The following is a 22965-nucleotide window of genomic DNA, read 5'->3' on the forward strand; positions in this document are numbered from 1 at the left end:
AATAGACCAGTTTAAGAAAGAAACAGTTTATGATTAATCTCTTGGCAACAACACACCTACAATTTTTTCATTCTTTTTTCATTTCTAAAACCAAGAACTAAAAGCAAAAATAATGCAAAAGAAATGGCTAAGCAGTAAGAAAGTGAAAGTGAGAAAAATGTCAGTCTTTCACAATTCAAACCATTGGCAGGATGCTTAAAAGAAATGCAGAGGTTTTTCTTAAAGGGCTGAACCCCATGAGCTAAAGAAAAGAAAGCTGCAGTGATTTACCCAAGTACTATTTTAGACTTCAACAAAGTCAGAACTAAAGGGAGCAGATGGCTTTGGACTGTTCCCAAGTCATTTTCATAAAAGTTAAATTCATTGAAAAGATAATGGCAAAATGGAGGTCAGGAGTGCTTCATGAAGGAGATTTATAAAAACTTAACATCCTGCCAATTTGGTAATTATGCGAGGGATAGAACAGAATTACCACTTCTGCCTATCCATCATTAACAACCAAACTTTTCCAAGACTTTTCTCATTTAGAAACCTTTCCACAACCTTTCATGTGGTTATATTCTGCTGTGACTTTTCTCAATAAAAATAAGATTGTTCAGATTTTTTTTCTGATACGTTTTCTGACACATAGTTATATTAAAATACATTACAATAATTAGGTTTAAGAAATAAGTATAATGATCTTATTCTGTTTAGCTGTTTATATGGAACAAAGGTATTATTTATTTTAGTAGAACCATAGTCTTCAAATTTGTGTCTCACTATGTATGCCTGAACAGTGGTCATTAAAAGGCAATCTAGTACCCTCTGAATTCTTGCTTAAATGTAGGTTACTGTTTTCTGTATGGAGCTGGATGAGCATAACAATTTCTCTTCCAATTTTTGGAGACCTCAAAAATCAGTTTGAAAGTGACAAGCTAAATTATCTAATTAGCATAAGTACATGACACACAAATTAATCCCCCAAACGTTATTTGCTTATCTTACATGTTGTCTAAGTGTAGCTTTCTCTGCCATCCTCTGTACATCTGCAGTTTGTGACGACTGCCTTTGAATAAATTACAGATGTAATGAAGCATATATTTGCAAATTCTATCTTCTGAATAAAGACACTTTAAAATCAGGAAAGGACATTAACTCGATTTCAGTCCTCACCGCTGTCACCTGAAAGCGTTAATCTGTGCAAAGTCGTTCAAATTGTGGAATTAAATAAACAGGGAAGCCTTCAACTCATCCCCCTTCATGTTACAAAGTGGAGTCTCGCTTTGTTCGGAAGTTCAAAGTGGAGTTGTTTGAGTTGTAGGGCTTAAGCAAAGTCCTAGATGATCTTAATAAATCCCATTCATAGTAAAAAAGGATGCCTCTCTGATGCTAAAGATTCTACCATAATCTAACAGTATAAAGGCTGACTTATTACACTTTATGATAGTTAATTTTTTTTTAAACCCAGCCTGCATAGATAAGAACCTTATCTTGTCAGTTAAACCAATGCACTTGATAGCTTTCCTTATAAACAATCGTTTAACTCACTACCGAGAAGGAACAAATGGACTGCAAAATAGAAAGACCATTATTAGAGGCACTGTGTGTTGTAAAGTGAAGCTGGGAGTCAAATTACTTATTTTTAAAAGCACAAACCAAGTCAGTGAGAAGAATATTTGCTCCCCATTAATAACCCGTGGCACATAGAAGCAGAAGTGTTAAGAAAGTGGTCAACAGGAACTGAATTCCTTTGAACAACAAGTACAGCAGGCTTTCTGTCCCAAAAAGGCATTTTCCCCCCTTTAAAGCTTGGATGACTGCGACAGTTCAAATTCTGCTTTCAAGAATTTCAAACAAATTGTTACCACTGCAAGTATCTCCACTCAGCTTTAGTTCTTCTCATTTGAATATTGGACAGACTGTTATGTTGTGCATCAGGTGGCATCCCAACCATTGGTATGTATACAAGTGGTTGACTTTATACTGTCCTGTATTGTATTTGCATCGCACGGGTACTCACGAGGAACTTGTTGATATTGACGGTTGAGCTCATGTCATGCCACGGCATTAGAACCGAGGAACAGGATTATCCAGCGACGAGAAAGATACTGCATTGTGAGGCGTGAAATAGATACTAAAAGGTTAAATTGAGTCTATTAGCTCCCAGTTTGGAGAAAAAGATAAAAATCTCACCTTGAGGGAAGATTACAGAGGCTCTGGGATCAGCCACCTGTAACCAGCCACCAACAAGCTTAGAGCCACTAGGCCTCAAACCAGATGCTTCCCATCATCCCAGCTGACACCTGGATAATTACTGATCGAGGAACTGTAGCCCTGTCTGCCTCTGCAACACCAGTGGTGTTAAAGTCACTGCCTGGGAGACTTTCATGACACCTGACTGAATCTGAAAGTCGAAATTGCCTTGTTTGTGCTGAAACCGATATGAGGCTTGTGTTTCATCATTTTAGAATGAAGACATTTACTGATAATATCACAGAGATAGGGAAAATGGTCAAGGGGCACACAGTGGACTTTGAAAGGCACAGAACCGAACCATACTGGACGTGTTTCAGAATGATGTCTTTGAATAAGACAGAAAGTACAAGTACAAGTTCTTGAGAATTTCTGTCACGTGAAACAGAATGGGGGAACCAAAGTAAACCATTCAGAAGGGAGGGGGAAGATACACTGTGACACAGGGAATATTTATCATGTGACACCCATATATGTTCAGCTTATTCACCTAGAATAAAAGGTTGCATCAGTTTTCTACTGTAGTGTTACTCATTAGTGTGTTACTCTGTAAATAGAAACATTATCAATTAATTTCCCCAAGCAAGTCATTCCCACCTGTAAATATCTGTATCCCTGAACGTAAGGAATATATTGCAGCACAGTTTTTACAGAAATTGCAGAAGTTATGCAAGTACCATATATTAAACATGTTTTCTCTAGTTATGGTATTGTTGGCAGTGCTTTTATTTACCAATTATGTTTTTTGGAGTGTGTCTATGTGTTCATATATGAAACTGTTGTGTAAACACTGAGAGTTCACAGCAGCAAATATTTTAGTTCAAAAATCAGGGAAATGACTCACTCTGAGATTCAGCTGTGGGAGCAGCAGGTCCTTAGCATTCGCTCCTGGTTTCCCACACTGCAGGGAGAAAAAAAACAAGAAAATGAATCAGTTTAAAAATGAAGTGTGTAATTACAAGGTTACTGTGCTTGTTGTTTTCATGAGTGGGAGTTGTGTCTGATTTGTAGTGTCACAATGAGTCTATAATTTGAGAGTTAAATAGCAATAGCTCTGTGATTGCATAAAAGAAAAGGGACAAGAATTGGGTGAAATCTTCCATCTGTAACAAATGTTTTTAAGCACTCTAACAAGCTGCTGTCAAACAAGGAAGAACACTTTAAAGACCGTCTCTGGGAAAAAAAACAAAAAACGTTTTATTCAGGAAAAAAAAAATCAATAAGAGATTTCTTAAACCAAAGGGATGAGCAATATTCATACAGAATATTAATAGCACATTCAGTTACAGCAATGTGTTTATGTTGTCTCCTAACAGCAGACACATTTCCACTGAATAAATGGATATGAAGCATTTTTGAAAAGTTGAAGGATTTCACAAAAATACCTAGGAAGGTGTCAAAATAATACATATACAGTGGCTCTCAAAAGTATTCACCCCACTTGGACTCTTTCACATTTCATTGTGTTACAACATGAAATCAGAATTAATTTAATCAGGAGTTTTTGCAACTGATCAACACAGAACATGTCCATAATGTCCAAGTGAAAAATATAATCTGCAAATTGATTACAAATAATTATTGCTATGACACACCTGTGGTGAAACCAACTGTCTGTAGAAGTCATGTAATTAATTGAATGGAGTCCACCAATTAAGGTGTGTCACATTATTTCAGGTTAAATACACCTGTCTCTGGGAGGTTCCAAAGTTGATAAGTACAATTCCTAACAAAAACTACATCACGAAGACGAAGGAACATTCAATGCAAATCCGCAATAAGGTTCTTCAAAAGCACCAATCAGGGGTAGGATATAAGAACATTTCAAGGCAGTACAGTAAAGTCCATTATTAAGAAATGGAGAGAATATGGCACAACTGTGAATCTGCCAAGGTCAGGCCGTCCTTAAAAACTGGGTATCTGGGCGAGAAGGGCACTAGACAGGGAGGCCACCAAGAGGCCTATGGCAACCACCGCTGAGCTGGGAGACACTGTGCAGACTGCAACAATAGCCTGGGTGCTTCACAAAAGTGGCCTTTATGGGAGAGAATCAAACTCACATCAAATCTTGGCTAGAGTTTGCCAGAAGGCATGTGGAAGACTTTGAGAACAAGTGGAGGAAGATTCTATGGTCTGATGAGACCAAAATAGAGCTTTGTGGCCTCAACACTTAGTGCTACGTTTGGCGCAAGCCTAACACCACACATCATCCTGAGAACACCATCCCTACCATGAAGCATGGTGGTGGCAGCATCATGCTATGGGGATGCTTCTCTGCATCAAGGCCTGGAAACCTAGTAACGATAGAGGGCAAAATGGATGCAGCAAAGTACAGAGAAATCCTGGAAGAAAACCTGCTGAAGTCTGCAAGAGACCTGGGACTTGGGAGAAGATTCATCTTCCAGCAGGACAGTGACCACAAACATACAGCCAAAGCCACACTGGAGTGGCTTAAAAACAAAAAGGTCAATGTCCTGGAGTGTCCCAGTCAAAGCCCGGACCTCAATCCAATTGAGAATACAGTGAGGGAAAAAAGTATTTGATCCCCTGCTGATTTTGTACGTTTGCCCACTGACAAAGAAATGATCAGTCTATAATTTTAATGGTAGGTGTATTTTAACAGTGAGAAACAGAATAACAACAACAAAAAAACCTTGATTGATTGATTGCTTCTGTGGACAGGTGTCTTTTATACAGGTAACGAGCTGAGATTAGGAGCACTCCCTTTAAGAGAGTGCCCCTAATCTCAGCTCGTTACCTGTATAAAAGACACCTGGGAGCCAGAAATCTTGCTGATTGATAGGGGATCAAATACTTATTTCATTCATTAACATGCAAATAAATTTATAACTTTTTTGAAATGAGTTTTTCTGGATTTTTTTGCTGTTATTCTGTCTCTCACTGTTAAAATACACCTACCATTAAAATTATAGACTGATCATTTCTTTGTCAGTGGGCAAACGTACAAAATCAGCAGGGGATCAAATACTTTTTTCCCTCACTGTATATTTATATTTATATATATATATATATATATATATATATATATATATATATATATATATATATATAGTGATAAGCATGGGTATTTCAGGGGAGTAATCCAGCAACTGTGTAAAGCTTAAAGGATTACATATGATATACTGTATATAGGGTTGTTTTTTTCCCCAGGATATTTTCTCATTTATGTGATGTCAATATGTACAGAGGTACATTTTGCAGGGAGTTTTTAAAATTCGGAGAAGCCTTGCAGCAAACAACAAGTGCCGTTGGTTATTTTATATTCTGTCTACAGGGTTACTCTTCATGGGTAATGTCTGAATCTCTGTATCATTGTAAACAACTTTCAAAGAAATACCTGTGGAACTGGATATATCATAATGGATTACATTATGAATATGCAACATTTACATTACCTAAGGAAACTTTGTGCAGAGGTACTTTGTGTGAATGAGTCATTGAGCAGAGAACATTACAAACAACACAACAACAACCAGAAAATGACTATACAATACTGAATGCATTAAAGGTGTTAGCATTGCTACCAATTAACCATATATTTATCCTGCATAAAGAACATAAACACTGAACATCTTCTTAGAATACTACAGAGTATAATAAATCCTTTAATTTATCTTGATTATATGTATGGTGACAAAAAACAGACATCTAACATATTCAGTCACAGATTGAAAGATGAAACAACAGTATAACCTGTAGCTCTATACTGTGCATTGTTGCCAAAGATTTGGTGATTTTTTTTCCCCTAACTTATCTGCATTGCTCTGCAGTTACACTTTTCAGAAAGAATCTGACAGCAGAGCATCATTCTTTGGTAAGTTATCTGGTTCTGTGGATCTTTGCATTATCCACACAGATACAATTATAATACTGGTCCATTTTATCACCCAATGAATGCATCATACCCCATAGAGAAACAAATAAGTACATAAACAAAAAACAAACAAAAAACAAGAATCTGGAAAATATTAATTTACATTGCTAGTCATATAATCGCTAATGTTAGCAGACATCTCATCCATTATTAACTCACGCCTAACAAGCAAAGCTTTCTGAGCAAGTTTTTTTTTTTATTCATTTATAATATAAACATAGAAAGGAAAATAAACAACAGTATAAACAAATTAATTGGAAGCGACTGCTCATAGCATCACCCATTGCAACATTTTAGAAAAGTATGTGCAATATTAGTAGATTCATTTGCATACATAAAGAGGAAATTAGTTGAAGTAGTTTCTACAGATTTAAATTCTTCAAGTTAAGTCAATGTTTTGTTGTGTCTTACTTCTGTCAGCCTATATTCAAGAAGTATCATTGTTTTGTAACAATGTATCCATTAAACAATGTTAATAAGATCTCTCTCATCTTCCAAAAAATAAATTCTGTAGAGAAAAACCTACCTTAAAAAAATACATATTGATTTAATTTGATCCCAATAACTTTTTATATGTTGCACACATACAATACAATTTACTTTTGCCTGTAAATACATACTTTAATTTAATGTGACAACACTTTCCTGAACTATAGTAGAGATAAATACAGTTTTATTATAGATAATGATAGTGCCAATCAATACAACTCCTGTGAGGTCAATGAAACAATATATGGTTGAGTGATGCTTGAACCAAAAGACAAACTTATTGTATGAACAGTTAATGTATAGAAGGTAGAATTCTAAAGGTCTCCACTCGATCTGAACACCTTGTTAATAAAGGGAAAACAATCTGAATGCCTGTTATTAACCTTGTACTCCATTGATACACAAGGAAAGAAAATGAAATATTTGTAAGTATAAAACTGATGATGAATAAACCTATTCAGTACTGTAGAGTGAAGTGTTATATAACAAAAAACATTCATGTGAAATATAACTAGATTTTGTTGTGTGGTGCTTCTGTGCATTCACACTGATTTCAAACTGTTTCTGTTTCTTACTAATAAATCTGAGTAAATAACAATTCTGAAGGTTACTTAAAAAAACACCCACGAGAAAATGAAAACCAAAACAAAATATTGTGTGATAATATTAAAGCAAACCAATTATATGCACAAGGGTATGTTAGGTATAGGCTAGCTGTATGAGCACAACACAAATTATATTAACTATCCAGATGTTGTATTGCCCTGGATAAGGGCGTCTGCTAATGAATAAATAAATAAATAAATAAATAAATAAATAATATAATATAATGTGGTACTGGTTAGTTTCCTCATGAAGTAATTAATGTCAGTGAAGTATGTGGGGGTTGATTATGATGTCCACAGATCATCATAAAAGTATTTTAGATTATATCAGAGGATTTCAAACCTGATGATACTTCCTGGATTTTCCACGAGGTGTCAGAAAAAATTATGGATAAGAGGTAGTCATTAGGCCCATCAGTGCTTATATCATTTGTAACACCTGACTGATTCAAGAAATTAATTCTGAAGGTTCTTGAAGGACCACAATAAATCAGTAGTAACTGCATAACTTATTCCTGACAGAAGGATACAGGTGAGGCAAGGGGATCAAGAACCTCAGCACCCAGCCAGTGCAATTGAAATGCTTCCAGTGCTGTTGTACTGAGCATGTGCAGATTGTGCTCTACTGTTTTATTATTATTATTATTATTATTATTATTATTATTATTATTATTATTATTATTATTATTATTATTATTTCTTGGCAGACGCCCTGATCCAGGGCAACTTACTGTTACCAGTGCACTGATTGTTCCTCAACAAGTAGCCTACATTTTGCAGTGCAGATGCTCCGTATGGAATAGGACAGGATGTTCCAGGTTGAGAATGCAAACTGTCAGGGAATGTGGAAGACTACATCTTTAAGTATTTAAATATATCTCTAAATGTATTTAAGAAATCTTTAAATATTTTGAGATATATTTTAAGCCCAAGACTATTCTTGTTCACTTGTTAATTCATTTCTAAGTAACTGAATGAGCAAACAGAAAGTGTTAATCTCAGCCGACATAAAGAAAGTCATTCAAAGATATCTTGAAATTATTTGCAGATATCTCTAAATGAATTGGAAATATCTTGAAATGAAATAAAGATATATTTCTATGTATTCAAGATATCTTAAAATTAATTTCAGATATCTGTAAATTGAGTTAAATGAGATCTCAAATTCATTTACAGGTATCTGTAAATGATTTAAAGATATCTGGAGATGTAATTAAAGACATATTTAAATGATAATTTGGCTTGCCATATCTGACAGACCTCACACATAATAATCCCTAGATGGCTTTTCTGATTGCATCAACTATTTCCACTTAATTCCCTTAATTAATAAATGTGTTTTTCTATATATATATATATATATATATATATATATATATAGGCAGATTAATATAAATCATACAATTAAAAACGTGTTCATTTCAGACGTGTGTAGCCTGGCACATCTGATTCGGAGTTAGGGTTAGGAATAGGACCAGGTAGGTGTCTGGGTGGGCTGCTGTTGAGGAAGGTGGGTTCATGCTAGGGTTTATAGATCTCACATTAGACTGAACTCTATGCTAAAGATGTTAACCCTTCATCATGACTTGCTTACACTTAAAAAAGACGGAAGTGAGCAGCAAGTCCTTCATATTACTGTGATCAGGGCTGTTCTAATAATCATCCTCATCTCTTTATCTTATTTTGAAGTTTAATTGTTTTTCTAGTGAAAATAATATGTTTCTAACGAACTGCTATCAATCAATAAAGATAAACACAGATCCGCTGGTATGATTAATTGTGCAACGAGGCTCCACACACTACGCATCGCTACGCCAGCAGACGCTACCGGCAACGCGGCACCTCAGCCAGAGCCACTCTGAGAGGCAGCGTAGAAATGCGCCAATCACGGCCCAGGACACGCCTTCTTCAGAACTCTTAATGGTGTCTGGTAGGCTGAAACAACTGTCAATCAATATATACGCCTCCGTCCCACCTATTACGGTAGTGTTGCATCAGCACGGGAGCGGAGTCGCATTCGTCACATCCGGGAGACACACTTCCACCGGCGACAGAGGGGCTGTGGACGCGTGGGTTTCGTGTTTTTTTGATAGATATAAAACAATACATTTGATCCCCTGAATAAAAGCAAAACACAGCAGAACATGTCGGAAGATAAGGTCACTCAGGAAATGAAGAAATTGCAGGTACACGAGGGAAAGAAGGTAAACAATCAGTACATCGTTAACGTTATGGTCGTTTAGGCAATAATGTGTCAAATAATGTTGAATTGTACTGATTGAAGACGAATGAATGCGTACAAACGTGAACGAGGTGTATTTTAATGCATTTGTGCATTTTAAATAGTACATCAGAGAAAGCTTTGATTAGTGTGGTTTTTGAATGTTAAATCAGTCTCACAAAGTGCCACATCAATGCATTTCAGTAACTCCAGTTTCTGTAACAAGGGTGCAGTAATGAAAGCGTGGAAATGACATAGAGTTGCATGCTCTACATTTGAATATACATTGTTCTATTTAAATGTCTGATTGAATATAAGCTACTGTTTAGCTGGGAAATGTCTGTAAATAGAGGAGACGATGTTGGTGGACTGGATTTTCTAGATGTGCTACTGTGTGGTGTTCAGTCCAGCTGTGCTCTTGTTTTCTGCAAATGGTCAGTGCACAACAAGACAGCTGAGTCTCAAGTGCAAGTGCAGCGGCCCAGGCTTACTGCTTTGGATAGTTTTAATGTTTCTTATAGAGTGACTGGTTGTGCCAGCTGAGTCATGCTAAAAGAGAAACTCTGAAACAACAATGACTGAAATAACCTCATGCAATTGTAGGGTTGCGAGGGAGCAGAGAAATGCAATAAAGAAGGAGGAAAAAAGAAGAACAAGGGAGGTGCAGATGCCGGCGTTAGGCCTGAGGTAAAATACATGTTCAATCTGATATTAAAGATGGTACCAGTGGAGAACACCCACTACACAGTAATGTGAGTAAAACACATTTACACAACACAGATACTATAGGGAAAGCTTACCGATACTCCCCATTTACGTTTAAATATCTACTATACATTTTGCTTCTCTTAACATATAGACTACTTCATTACGTGGCTAGCATTTCCACAACATCCACACACCTGGGTGGATTCAGGCATCAGTGGGTGGTAGTGATATGAGGGATTCTGGAGCTGAGCACTGGTTGCTAACTCTGGCAATTTTTCCTGTCTTTCATTTCATCTGCCTGGATCTCCAGTTGAGTCCCTGGCCTCAGTATATTGATGAGCGTCTGGCTCTCTACAATAAGCTGAAGGAGGAACACGATGCGTTAATGGCAGAGAGAGCCGCCAAAGAGAGCAAGCCCATTAAAGTGACCCTGCCCGATGGGAAGGTGGTTGAGGCCGAGTCTTGGAGAACCACACCGTACCAGATTGCCAGTGGGATTAGGTAGGTGTGTGGTGCTGTGGATGAGTGTGATGGAGTGATAGACTGTTTAAACTTAGTATTGATGGCTTTTGTGAATGCCTTTTTAATGGATACAAACAATTAAAATAAGATTAATCCCAGTTTATTTTAAGTTATTTATTTGAGTTTCTGTGAAAAAGAGCAAAGGGACAGGGCAACAAGTTTTTATTTGTCTGGCCGCTACATTGTGGGGTAAATGGCACTCGCCACTGTTTATTGAAGAGATCAATGTTACATTTGGCTTGACTTTTAGTTTTTTTTTTTAAGTTACTGGTAACTTGATGAAATTTCATGAAAGCTGTGTAACAAATAGCAGATCAAGGTACTGATTAATCAACAGAAAGATTTCCTGCTAAAATAGCCTTGTGTTCTGACACGTTATTGCATCAGAATGACAGCTATTACTGTTGCACTAAAAGCCCAGAAAATGGGACTTCAATCCACACAGTTCAGTGGCTGTAACCAATGATTTCTGTCTTTTGTCTTAATTGATCAGAGAATGTAATGCTGTTGATGTGAAATGTTCTTTGAATCTCATTTTGCGTGCAATCGATAAAAAGAGCAGCGATCAGGAGTCTGCTGAGCTTTATTTACTGAGCACAGAACACATTCTCTTTCATTGCTGTCTTCGGCTCTAAGATATCAATGAGTGCCCGTTTGTGGGGGGTCCAGTTCTTGGTAAGGATGATTGGGGTCAGTACTTAGTGCTGTGGTGAAGCAAAGCACCTGAACACTGACGTGGGTGCGATCAAGAGGATTGGTAGATTGCACCCTATTCTTGAGTGAACTGGGCTGGGTTTTCAGAGTTAAAATTTGAAAATTCAGTAACTTTGTTTACTGTACATCCTGTGTGGCAAAGGAATTAATCAAATTTCTAATTTATCAAATATCTTCAGGCAGTTTGGGGTGAATAATGCCAGTCCTTCTCTCCCACTTAAAGTGTATTAATATTTCTTTATATGTGACCTCATCTTTTTAAAAATGTTTTACTCTGAACAGTCAGGGATTGGCAGACAGCACAGTGATATCTAAAGTCAACGGGGAAGTGTGGGATCTGGACAGGCCGCTGGAGTGTGACTGTAGCCTGCAGCTGCTGAAGTTTGATGATGAGGAGGCCCAAGCCGTGAGTAGTTGCATGATCTGGGTGAAAGATAGATAACCACACACTCTGAATCAGATGGATGAAAACTGCATCCCGACTAGAACTGATGCACACTGATTGTGTTGAGGATTCAGGTCCTGCGTTATCTTGCTTTCAAAATATATACATTAACAAATGTAGTAGTTTCTGGCAGTTTCCATGACATCAAAGCCTTTAGACCAACCCGTAGAACTACAAAGACAGGAGCTGTGCTGGCTCAGGTGTGTTGAGGAATCCTTGTGTTGACACCCCACGAAAGCTCCTTTATGAAACCTGACATACTGCTTTGTCAAGTCAAGATTGTGTTCCATCATGGCCATGGACTGCAAAATGACAAGTTTTAAACACATTTACTAAAACAGCCAATCCCAGAGAAGCATTTGTGAAAGTTGTCTAGTTGGGTGAATGTGTTTCTATGTTGAAAATGACTAGTGCGTTTTTCATTATAATGTATCGTAATGTGTAAACATTAGGATGCACCAAGTTGCAATGAAACCGTTGTGAACTCTCTGCTCAGCTGTGACCGTCCTTCCTTCTCTGCAGGTTTACTGGCACTCCAGTGCCCACATCATGGGGGAGGCTATGGAGAGGGTGTACGGAGGCTGCCTGTGCTATGGACCACCCATCGAAAATGGGTTTTATTATGACATGTACCTGGAGAATGAGTAAGTATTAAAACGTGTTTGTGTGTGTATGATAGAAGTTGGTAGCATGTAAAGTAAAAGGAACTGATCTTTAGCTATCTACGAGTGTGTGTTCAGCCTGGTAGAACGGTGCTCTCTGTGCTTTAGATCAGGGTGAGAGGCATTTATGACCGCAGCGTGTTACTGATGCCAATCTGTGTTCAGTTGATCCATCTCTTGAACCAAAATCTACTGCCCCTCCACTCTTAGTGCTCTAATAAATGGGTAACAATCTTGTGCTTGTTAACAGAGGGGTGTCAAGCAATGACTTCCCCGGCCTGGAGAGCCTTTGTAAAAAGATCATCAAGGAGAAGCAACCTTTTGAGAGGCTGGAGATCAAGAAAGAAACGCTGCTTGAAATGTTCAAGGTATGTCAACGTTGTTTTGTTTTGGTTTATTAACACTGTTTTATTGGTTTTGCAAAAAAAATTGCAGGCTATTTATTGTTAATTTTCACTTTCTGTTTGTGTTTTTTGCACAGTATAACGAGTTTAAATGCAGGATTTTAAACGAGAAGGTGAAGACGCCAACAACTACTGTGTACAGGTGGGACGCAGACCTCATTTATAACCTCCTTTAGTTTGTTACATGTACATATGTTGTTGATGTAGATGTAAATTAAATACAAATAAGCACATGGATATGAACTTAGTATTTGTGTTGGAGGGGAAAACAATCTTTCTTGCTATACCCAAAAGTGTAGAGTTTTAACAGTTAGTCATTCAATTCTGTGGGAGATCAGCACTTTCCACAGTGCCCTGAACTTTCAGCTTGATATTCTGTCCTGTTTGGGAGGCTTGATTGAAAATCGTCTCTGTCCTGCAACCCCCTTCAGGAAGAGCGTAGTCGGTGTGAGTAATGCGATTTCACTGTCAGCCTGTCCTCCCACTGAGGAGACCGAGGTGCCAGACTCTTCAGCTGTAATGGATTAGGTGAAGCCAAGTCTGTAATGGCTCGGCCACGTTGGATTTACTAACTTACTGCAGGATCAATTGTTTACACTTGCATCATTTCCCCAAAGGAGACACACCCATGTGGTTATTTTCATATCTTCGCACGTTCATCAGGATTATTCTTTCAAACTATATAATAAATCAAATACCTCTCCAAAACCACTTAACCTTCTTTCAGTTGACTTCTGCTGCTGCATGAAATTTAAAATGTGAACATACATGTCACTGTTTATGATGTTGAATAATTGCGGTTGTGTTTGAAACATTACAATCATCATGCTTTAAAGGACTTCAAGGACTGCTGTTCCCTTCCCTTCCACCTTCGGCACTAATGAGTCACACACACAAGTTAAATTGGTTGCTGGTTGTGCAGCTGTTAGATATTTGTTTTGTATCCTGCCCTAAAAACATAATACAGGTTCAACTGGAGTTATCACATGGGAAGGGTCAGAATTTAAATGTTTTTAATTGCCCAACTTAAAATAGTTTCAATGTTTTCCTATCACACCAAACCAATACCACTTGCCTTACTTTAAAATATGGTATGTATAGTTTTATAATTGTACAATTAGATGATTTCTAGTTCTCAGCCCTTCCAATGTATAATTTGACCCTACATAGTTTTACAGAAGTTTGAATGGGTTGATTTTAAATTAACTTTTTTCCCTCCCATACATTAAATTTTTTACTAGGTGTGGACCATTGATAGACCTCTGTAGAGGGCCTCATGTGAGGCACACCGGAAAAATAAAGGCCTTGAAAATACACAAGGTGAGCTTTTCTTTGCTTTTCTTTAATTTCAGCTGTAAATATGTTTGCCCTGTTTTGAATCGCCAGCATCTCCTCGTCCCAGTCTGCTCCTGTCCTGCTGTCTGTGCAGTCTATATGTGACTGGACTAGAACATGACCGTGCAACCAAACCAGGAGCCCCTTAGACGCACTGAACCCAAAGCCGTAACCGCTAAGCTGGTGATTATTATACACCGGGCCCTGCTGGGCCCTGCCACTGGAGTTTCAAGTTAAAGACGGACTCAGCTTGAAACTCACTTTGCGATTTCTATTTAGTTGGATGGAAACTTGTATCAGATAAACCACTGTGGAGACGATCGCGTCTTTGAAGTCATGCTTGGCTTCTTATTTCACAGATGGGCTGCCTCTGCCTTTTATATCAGTATAGTGTGGAAAATGAAATATCCATTGGGCGTGAATGTCTAAATATAGATCACAGCCAGAGTGATGCTTATCTTTCTGTAAGAAATGGGCAGAGAGCAAGTGCAGTGACTTGCCACATATTGGGATAGGGGGCACTTTAGTTCTTTCCTTTAACTTTAGAAATTGAAGATTTAAAAAAAGAAATAATAATAATATGGAAGTTGTGCTGTCATGTTTTGTTTCGGTTCCACAACCTCTGCCCTCCCTCCACATCCCCTTTTGTATCTGCAGAATATAAATGTGACGATTGTGTTGTGTTGTGCCAGTGGGTGGCAATCTGAGATGTATTTTGCGCCTCTTGTCTTGAGAGGTCAATATAAGACTCCAGGTTGATACCAGCGGGATAAAGCAGCTCAGAAGAACCTACTCGCCCTGCATGAATTCCAAGTAATTGAACTTCTGTGCTACTGCATTGATCCCTGAAGGCATGAGAGGAGAAGAAACTAATGCCCTGAACACAAACCACAGCAAGAAGTCGCAGAGATCAATCTGCAACAGAAGTTTTGTAACTGAGTTTGTGTTATAATGGGTGTTATGTGATTGGATTTCTTCAGGAGGAAACTATTTTTATATCACTGCTCCTGGTCTGCCTCTGACTATCTCTTAAACATGTGTTTATTTCTTAGAACTCTTCCACATACTGGGAAGGAAAAGCTGACATGGAAACTCTGCAGAGGATTTATGGGATTTCCTTTCCAGACCCTAAGATGTTGAAGGAGTGGGAAAAATTTCAGGAAGAGGCCAAGAACAGAGATCATCGCAAACTTGGAAGGGTAGGGGGCGGGGGGGAAGAGTACCTCTGCCAAGAACATCAATATAGATACTCCGCTCCATCTCTTGGGACGCAATGCGCTGAACCATTTGTCATTGTGTTCCTTTTGTTTTACTACTTTATATTACCTGCATTTATAACAGCCACCAATACAACAAAGCTAAACAATCATAAATCTAACCAAAATTGTCTGCAGACGCACAGTCAGGTGTTGTAATGAATAATAACACTTATGAATTAAGCCCTGGATTCATCCGTCTGTTTCTGAAAAACGCTTTAATGTGCCTCTCGATCCAAATAATGCAAACCCTTGTGTTTGGGACTAAACCCAACTAGAGAACAAAAGAGAAATGAGTAAAATGAAATAGTCTTTGCTGTCTTGGTTGAATGTATAGAAATACTAAAAACCAAAAGCATGCAGAATTACATGGGGTATTATTGACAAACCTGGGTACGGAAAAGAGGACTTGGCAGGGTTTTGAAGCTTATATGAAAGGTATCCTAATTAACTTGACTGCGTTTAGTCTTCTGTGGGCTTTTGACATAAAGTACAAAAGGATCGGCATCAGTTCTGCAGGATCAAGGCCCTTGGTGTAAAGTGGCCGATTAGTCCAACTGTGAGAGTTGTGAATCATTAATGGTGCCATCTGGTATCATTTGCTGACAGGTGCTTCAGTCATCTATACCGGGAAGAGCTTCACAAGCAAAGTCATGTTGTTTTCTTACAGGAGCAGGAGCTCTTCTTCTTCCACGACCTGAGTCCTGGCAGCTGCTTCTTCCTGCCCAAGGGGGCCTATATATACAACACCCTGATCGAATTCATCAGGGTAAGTGCCACCTTTGTTGGGTCAGACCTGTTTCACCAGGAGGGAAGAAGTGTCTTGGGGTCTGCAGGGGTGAATTAGGGAAGAAATAACCCCCTCTTCTGCTCACCTGTTGCTCTTAATTGGCTACTTCTTTTTAGTGTTCAGTATAAATGGAGACGAGCGTCAAAGTCCTGCCACTAGAGGGCGTGATTTTGTCACTGCACGTATACGAGTGTTTTATTTATTGACCAGAATGTTTTTAAATGCGGTTCAATTTTTTGTAAACTTGTATCAAATAGCTCAACTGATTTTAAATAATGTCTTTAAAAAGTTGAATCATGTTTTGTTCTTCAATTAAAGAGGGTATAGCTCTGATTTCCAATTTAAGTTTATAGCTCTATAATCTCACCAACATGCCTTTCAAAGTGGCACAATCGGATGCACTGAGCAAGAAATCATTTGAAATCTGTCTACGTTAAACCAAGAACCGAAGCAGATGTGATGTATTATTTCTGATTTAATAATGGTGTACCCGTCTCTGCCTCATCACAGAGTGAGTACAGGAAGAGAGGCTTCCAGGAGGTGGTGACTCCGAACGTGTTCAACAGCAAGCTGTGGCAGACGTCCGGTCACTGGCAGCACTACAGCGAGAACATGTTCTCCTTTGAGGTGGAGAAGGAGATCTTCGCCCTCAAGCCAATGAACTGCCCCGGCCACTGGTAAGAGCTTTTGTCTTCAATGCGTGAAACCGGTTATTACCTGTTATAGTACGGATCTAATCCACCACTTCGAAAATGGAAAGTCTTTCATTGTGAAGTCCTGCCTCCAGTTGTTTCAAGGCCTTTAGGGAGGACCGATACAACTCTTATTACCAGTGTTGAGCCAATCAGGAGCACTCCGTTTGTTCTTGAGAGAATCTAGTTCCATTGTCAAAGTTGTCTTGAGTACACTTCTGACATGGGCTTCTTGCCAAGACATGCACCCTGCCTCCTTGGCAAGGAACAGCAATTTAAATCACACGAGATGCCACGTTTCCTCTGACAGCGTACGGCAGTGGAAAGTAACCATGCCGTATCTGCCCATAAGCAACAGTAACTCTATACGTCAATCGGCACCGTGATTAACGCGGCGGTGAGTCACTTCCATGACAGCCCGTCACCTTGTCTGAAACGATCCTTTCCCTGTTAATTAAACCTGCTTTGTGTGGTTTCATATCAGAAAAAAGTCTTGTCAAAGTTTTTTTTTTTTTTCCTTTTCCTTTGCTTCTATTGTTTATCTTTTAAGTTATGGCTCTTTATCATCTCCGCGCACATTTCAGAGCATTGATAATGCTTTACAGTGAAGAACGGCAAAGCAGTCCACTATATTACATTGATTATGAAGTCATCTTCTTTGAATAAATCTTGTTTTTGCACCCCTATTATTGTAGCTGCTGTCTAAGTTTTATGAATGAGCTTCTTGTTCTTAACTGCTATTGTATGTTCTATACATTAAAACAATGCCTAACCTTCGCCTTCTGCAACTTGGCCAGGAAAGGTTTAGTATGCTTGTGTAAATTGTAAGGAGATTAAAAGGTTATTGTGCCAACTAATAAAAAGGTTAAGAAGTGAGAATTTAATCTTTGTCTTGATATTTGAATGCATATTATAAAAGAAATGGAAGTTGAGCTAATTAAATAAGCTGAGGAGAAGCAATGCAAGTCGGGTGAGCTCTGAAGCACGCCGCTGACGGTTTCTCTGACCTCAGCCTGATGTTTGACCACCGGCCGCGCTCCTGGAGAGAGCTGCCCCTGCGCCTGGCCGATTTCGGGGTGCTTCACCGCAACGAGCTGTCGGGGGCGCTGACCGGACTGACCCGCGTCCGGCGCTTCCAGCAGGACGACGCCCACATCTTCTGTTCCATGGACCAGGTGGGCTGAGATGTTGAAGTTGAGATGGACTGGCTTCAGATTGCATTTTCCACAAAATAGTAAACACATTTCACAGGCACCTCCTGGGCCAGTGAAGGTTTTTGGCAAATTCATTCAAAAAGTACTCTTTAGCAGCGAAGATTTAACATGGGACCAGACCAGTCTTCTCTCAGTAGAGCTAAACGCTGAATGAAGTGTTTATTTCACAAAGGAAAGAAGTTTTGTTTACAGCAGTGTCTTGTGGGCATTATCATTCAAACATGCAATTGATCTGCATAAACAAAACAACACAAATATCAGCTCACCTGTTTCTCTAACCGGTTTCTTTATTTTGTGTATGTATCTAGATTGAAGTGGAAATCAAGGGTTGCTTGGATTTCCTGCGCACCGTCTATGATGTGTTTGGATTCACGTTCAAACTGAACCTCTCGACACGTCCCGAGAAATTCCTTGGTGAACCTGAAGTGTGGGACCAGGCAGAAAAGGTATAGAGAGAGAGAGAGAGATGTCTAAGTGGTGATCGGCATCTTCATTTTGTTTTGTTTAGTCCACAAGATTTCAAGTGTAGCATTTGTGGCTTTGTATATGAAATACTTCCGTTTTTAAAACTGATTGTAATGCAGCTCCAATTTGGCATCTAGTTCATTTAATTGTACTTTTTTTTTCCATTTTAGCAACTGGAGAACAGCCTGAATGAATTTGGAGAGAAGTGGGTGCTCAACCCTGGCGATGGAGCGTTTTATGGACCAAAGGTAAAGTCTGACGTGCATCTGTAATGAAAAGAGTTTCTGACTTCTGTTAGGAATGTATGTATTTAATCGCATATAATACTCCATTCATTTCCATTTTCCATGTTTCGTGCTTATAAATGGTAGAATCTAATTGGTATGTTCTCCTTGTGTTAAATTTGACTAAGGTTATCGCTTTGATTCCACAGACCTACAATAAGGATAACTGTTTAAATTATGCTTTTGCATGAAAGTAATGGATCTAGTCATAGAATTAAAACCCAATCTTTAAAACTTTAAAAACAAATTAATCGATCACAATTTTCTTTACTACAAATGGTTAGATTTAAATCCACATGGTGTATTTTACAAACTAAATGTTATACCATAATGTTTGCAGATTGATATTCAGATCAAGGATGCGATTGGGAGATACCACCAGTGTGCGACAATCCAGCTGGACTTCCAGCTTCCAATCCGGTTCAATCTCACCTTTGTGAGGTATGTGTCTCATTGGATTTCATCAATATAAAACTTTGTACTAATGATAGGAATGTTCAGTTAAACTGCATGGTGTAGACCATTCTTTCCATTACCAGACATTCTGTCACTCTATTTCAAACATCATTCCGAAGGCATTTGAATGTTTGCATCATGATCTTTCTTTATCCTGGTCTAGAAATGGTTGATCTGTATTCTCTCCATTCCAAAGGCTGATTAGGATTCTACAACGGCTCATTTAACTACTGTAAACTATTCTGTTTTAGCAGATGTTACATTTCTTCACAAACAGAATAGGACCAACATAATAAAATAGTCAAACAGACTTGGCAGATGAAATGTCAACTGTAGATGGCATGCTGGGACATAAGGAAAGGGTCTTTTCTATATTGTATGAATCTAGTTTATCACAGACTTCTTTTGGTTTGTTTTCTTGCTCTCTGAAGCCATGATGGAGACGACAAGAAAAGGCCAGTGATTATTCATCGTGCCATCCTGGGCTCTGTGGAGAGAATGATTGCTATTCTGACTGAAAACTACGGAGGCAAATGGTAAGAAAACAAACTCACAGGTGAATTCAAACCAGCGGCCTTGGTACAGAGCTGCAACTCTCCAAATGTCAATCACGCCTGAAAAACACATCAGTGCCTGGCTAATTATGGGACTTATCTTGATAATTAGAAGAAAAACAAATCCAATATAGAAGCTTTAAAGTGGGGGGAGTAGACAGACTATTAGCCGAGCACTAAAACGTTTTAGAGGTTTTAAGTGGATTTTAATGACACTGGGCTTTGGCTTTCAGGTCCCGTATCCTTTGTTATTTCATGAAGGGTGTTCTTGGATAGCTCAGACATTGGTGACCACAGTTCTTGGATAATTGGCCATAAAAGCTGTAATATGGGGAAAGTTTAGTTGCTGCAGTTGTGGGGGCTGTATGAAATCTGGATTGCAGCATTTTAAGTGTCACAGACCCATGTGGTCTCCAGGAAATGGCCACTAATACACCCGTGTGTGCTGTTCACAGGCCGCTCTGGCTGTCTCCGCGTCAGGTGATGGTTGTGCCTGTTGGACCGACATGTGAAGAATATGCACAAAAGGTACAGTTTGAACACTATTGTTCTCTATTGGACTTTGGACAGTTGTAAAGCAGTCTTTATTTCCGTCTTCTGGACTAGTGAACCTTTTCAACACTTAAGCTCAGCTCCTAAGAAGTTTCTGGATCCGGAACGTCCATCTTGTTCCTTTGGTAAAACATTCTTTCCCCAAGGAAATGGGTTTTACAGATGTATTTGACTTATTTTGCCCCAATGCAGGTGCGACGTGAATTTCACAGCGGTGGTCTGATGTGCGATGTTGACTTGGATCCAGGCTGCACTCTCAACAAAAAGATCCGCAACGCACAGCTGGCACAATACAACTTCATCCTGGGTGAGAGGGGGTATTTCTTGACTACCAACATTGTTCAGAGCATGCTTCCAATATTGTTAATACGGACTTATTATAAGAACACCTATATGTATAATATGGGTGGCTTTATTATAATTAAATATTAATATATTATAAGCTTGTATGAGGACTCTTTTTCTTAAGACTCTTTTTCATAGTTAAAACATTTTCCCCACAGTGCGCTGCGCAGACTGAGGAAGGTGGTTTTCACAGCTGCCTTCTTTCTAAAAGCTTGATAAAGAATGTACTCAATTAAAGATATTACCAGTCCTGCGAGACAAATCCTGCATAGACTGGGGGAAGAGATCGCGCTGGAGCAGTTCGGAAAAACAAAACTTGATACGATTGAGAAACCTGAGTTGCGCAGACGTTTTTTGTTTGTTTAAATCCCCCCGGGTGGTACTCTTCAAATACTATACAGTTAGATATTAAAGCTCTGGTTTGGCATGTGTGAATCACTTGAAGCTAAGCACATCCAGCGCGGTTTGAAAGCTCTGTATATTAATGAGACGTGTGCGTCTGATTCTCTTGACAGTGGTGGGTGAGAAGGAGAAGAGCAGCGACACGGTGAATGTGCGCACCAGAGACAACAAGGTGCACGGGGAGCGCAGCGTGAGGGACTGCCTGGAGCGCCTGCAGCACCTCAGAACCCAGCGCTCCAGAAACGCCGAAGAAGACTTCTGAACCACGTGCAGAATTAACAATGCAGCAAATGAGAGAGAGAGAGCAAATACAAACCACTGATTTTCGGTTTGGTCATCTTATTTCCTGTTCTACTGTGCTTCTACCCGTTTTTATTTTTGAATTGTTAATGAACTTCTTGGTTGGATAATGAAGTCCTATAATGACTTCTCTAGTCCCTTTTCACTGTATGATCAACCACAGGGCTCTAGTACTCAATGCGTTTCCAGTTAAGAGCTCAAAGTGTCGTAGCTTTCTGTGCCCCGTCAGTAGGCAAGACCTGAAGAAACACTGACAGGTGCCCCATTAGAGAGACAAATCTGAAATTGCTTCAGAAGATAACCTGTCAGAACAGACCTCTTGTATTCTCACCTTGAACCTCACTGTAATTTGTTTCTCACGACAATTTTGTTCTCAAACATTTTCGTTGCCTCTGTACACGTGAGAGTAATTTATTGACCTGGGATGTGGGAGCCATGAAGGGGCTTTTTAATTAGCTAGGCTTAGAATAAAGCTGGAGAGGTGTTTTTTTGCCAGCAATGGTTAAAATTGTAAAGCTGCATTGCATGATATGATTAAAGATATGGCATTTACAATATACCTCAGACAGATTTGAATAAAAGATTTATTCTTTCAGTTCCCTGGTCTATGGCTGTGATGTTATATGTTTCGTGAAGCACAGGTAAGGTTATGTGCTCAGGATTGTGGGTTTTTTGTGAAGTTTTGCATTTGGATTCTACACCCTGGATGGCTGCAGGTTGTGGAAATTCAAATTCTAGCAATTTGTCATTTAGCCATATCATATGAAGGACCAGAAAATGTCCACACTATGGGAGGAATAGAACTAGATGAAGTAACGCATGAGAAAGACCTAGGAGTCTACGTGGACTCCTCACTTTCTCCACCCAGACAATGTGGGGAAGCAATAAAAAGAGAGAGAGACTGAGGGACCTGAACCTTTTCACCCTGGAACAGAGGAGACTGTGGGGACTTGATTCAAGTCTTCAAAATCATGAAAGGCATCGACCACATCAAACCAGAGGAGCTTTTCCAGATCAGCAGGGACACATGCACCCGGGGACACACATGGAAATTAGGCTTCTAGGCATTCAAGACAGAAAACAGGAGACACTTCTTCACACAGAGAGTCGTCACAAACTGCCCTTTAAACTCACATTTAAAGTCAGACTAGATAGGATCCTTGGAACACTTAGTTATTAATGGACACCAAATGAGCATGATGGGGCTCCTCTCATTTGTAAACTTTCTTATGTTTCTTATATGTTTGAAAGTGTAGTTTCGGGGTTTCAAAATGTCATTAAAACAAACAGGGTTAGTAAAAGAGTTGTCCATTAGAACTAGCTTAATTGTTCCTGTGGTTGGGAAGTTCTTACACACACTAGTACACACCACTAAGTCATTATTTTTTACCCTATTCCCCTCTATTTCGATAGCTATTGC

General features: G+C 39.0%; 1 protein-coding gene across 2 annotated transcripts; it reads left to right on the plus strand.

Moving 5' to 3' along the window:
- Nucleotides 1-9243: 9243 nt before the first annotated feature.
- tars1 (threonyl-tRNA synthetase 1) lies at nucleotides 9244-22140 on the plus strand. 2 transcript variants are annotated; one of them, XM_066710593.1, is made up of 19 exons: nucleotides 9244-9428; nucleotides 10049-10132; nucleotides 10464-10654; nucleotides 11672-11795; nucleotides 12357-12478; nucleotides 12747-12864; nucleotides 12978-13042; nucleotides 14142-14220; nucleotides 15288-15434; nucleotides 16162-16260; nucleotides 16792-16958; nucleotides 17986-18148; nucleotides 18496-18633; nucleotides 18823-18900; nucleotides 19277-19377; nucleotides 19824-19928; nucleotides 20402-20474; nucleotides 20691-20805; nucleotides 21359-22140. In XM_066710593.1, exons 1-19 carry the CDS (start codon nucleotides 9369-9371, stop codon nucleotides 21505-21507), a joined length of 2178 nt encoding a protein of 725 aa, XP_066566690.1. In that variant the 5' UTR covers nucleotides 9244-9368; the 3' UTR covers nucleotides 21508-22140. The 2 variants fall into 2 exon arrangements, with proteins under 2 accessions (XP_066566690.1, XP_066566691.1); XM_066710594.1 differs by having other exon boundaries at nucleotides 9244-9410.
- The last annotated feature ends 825 nt before the right edge of the window (nucleotides 22141-22965 follow it).

Source organism: Amia ocellicauda, chromosome 8 (assembly GCF_036373705.1).
Source record: "Amia ocellicauda isolate fAmiCal2 chromosome 8, fAmiCal2.hap1, whole genome shotgun sequence".
NCBI classification, from domain to species: domain Eukaryota; kingdom Metazoa; phylum Chordata; class Actinopteri; order Amiiformes; family Amiidae; genus Amia; species Amia ocellicauda.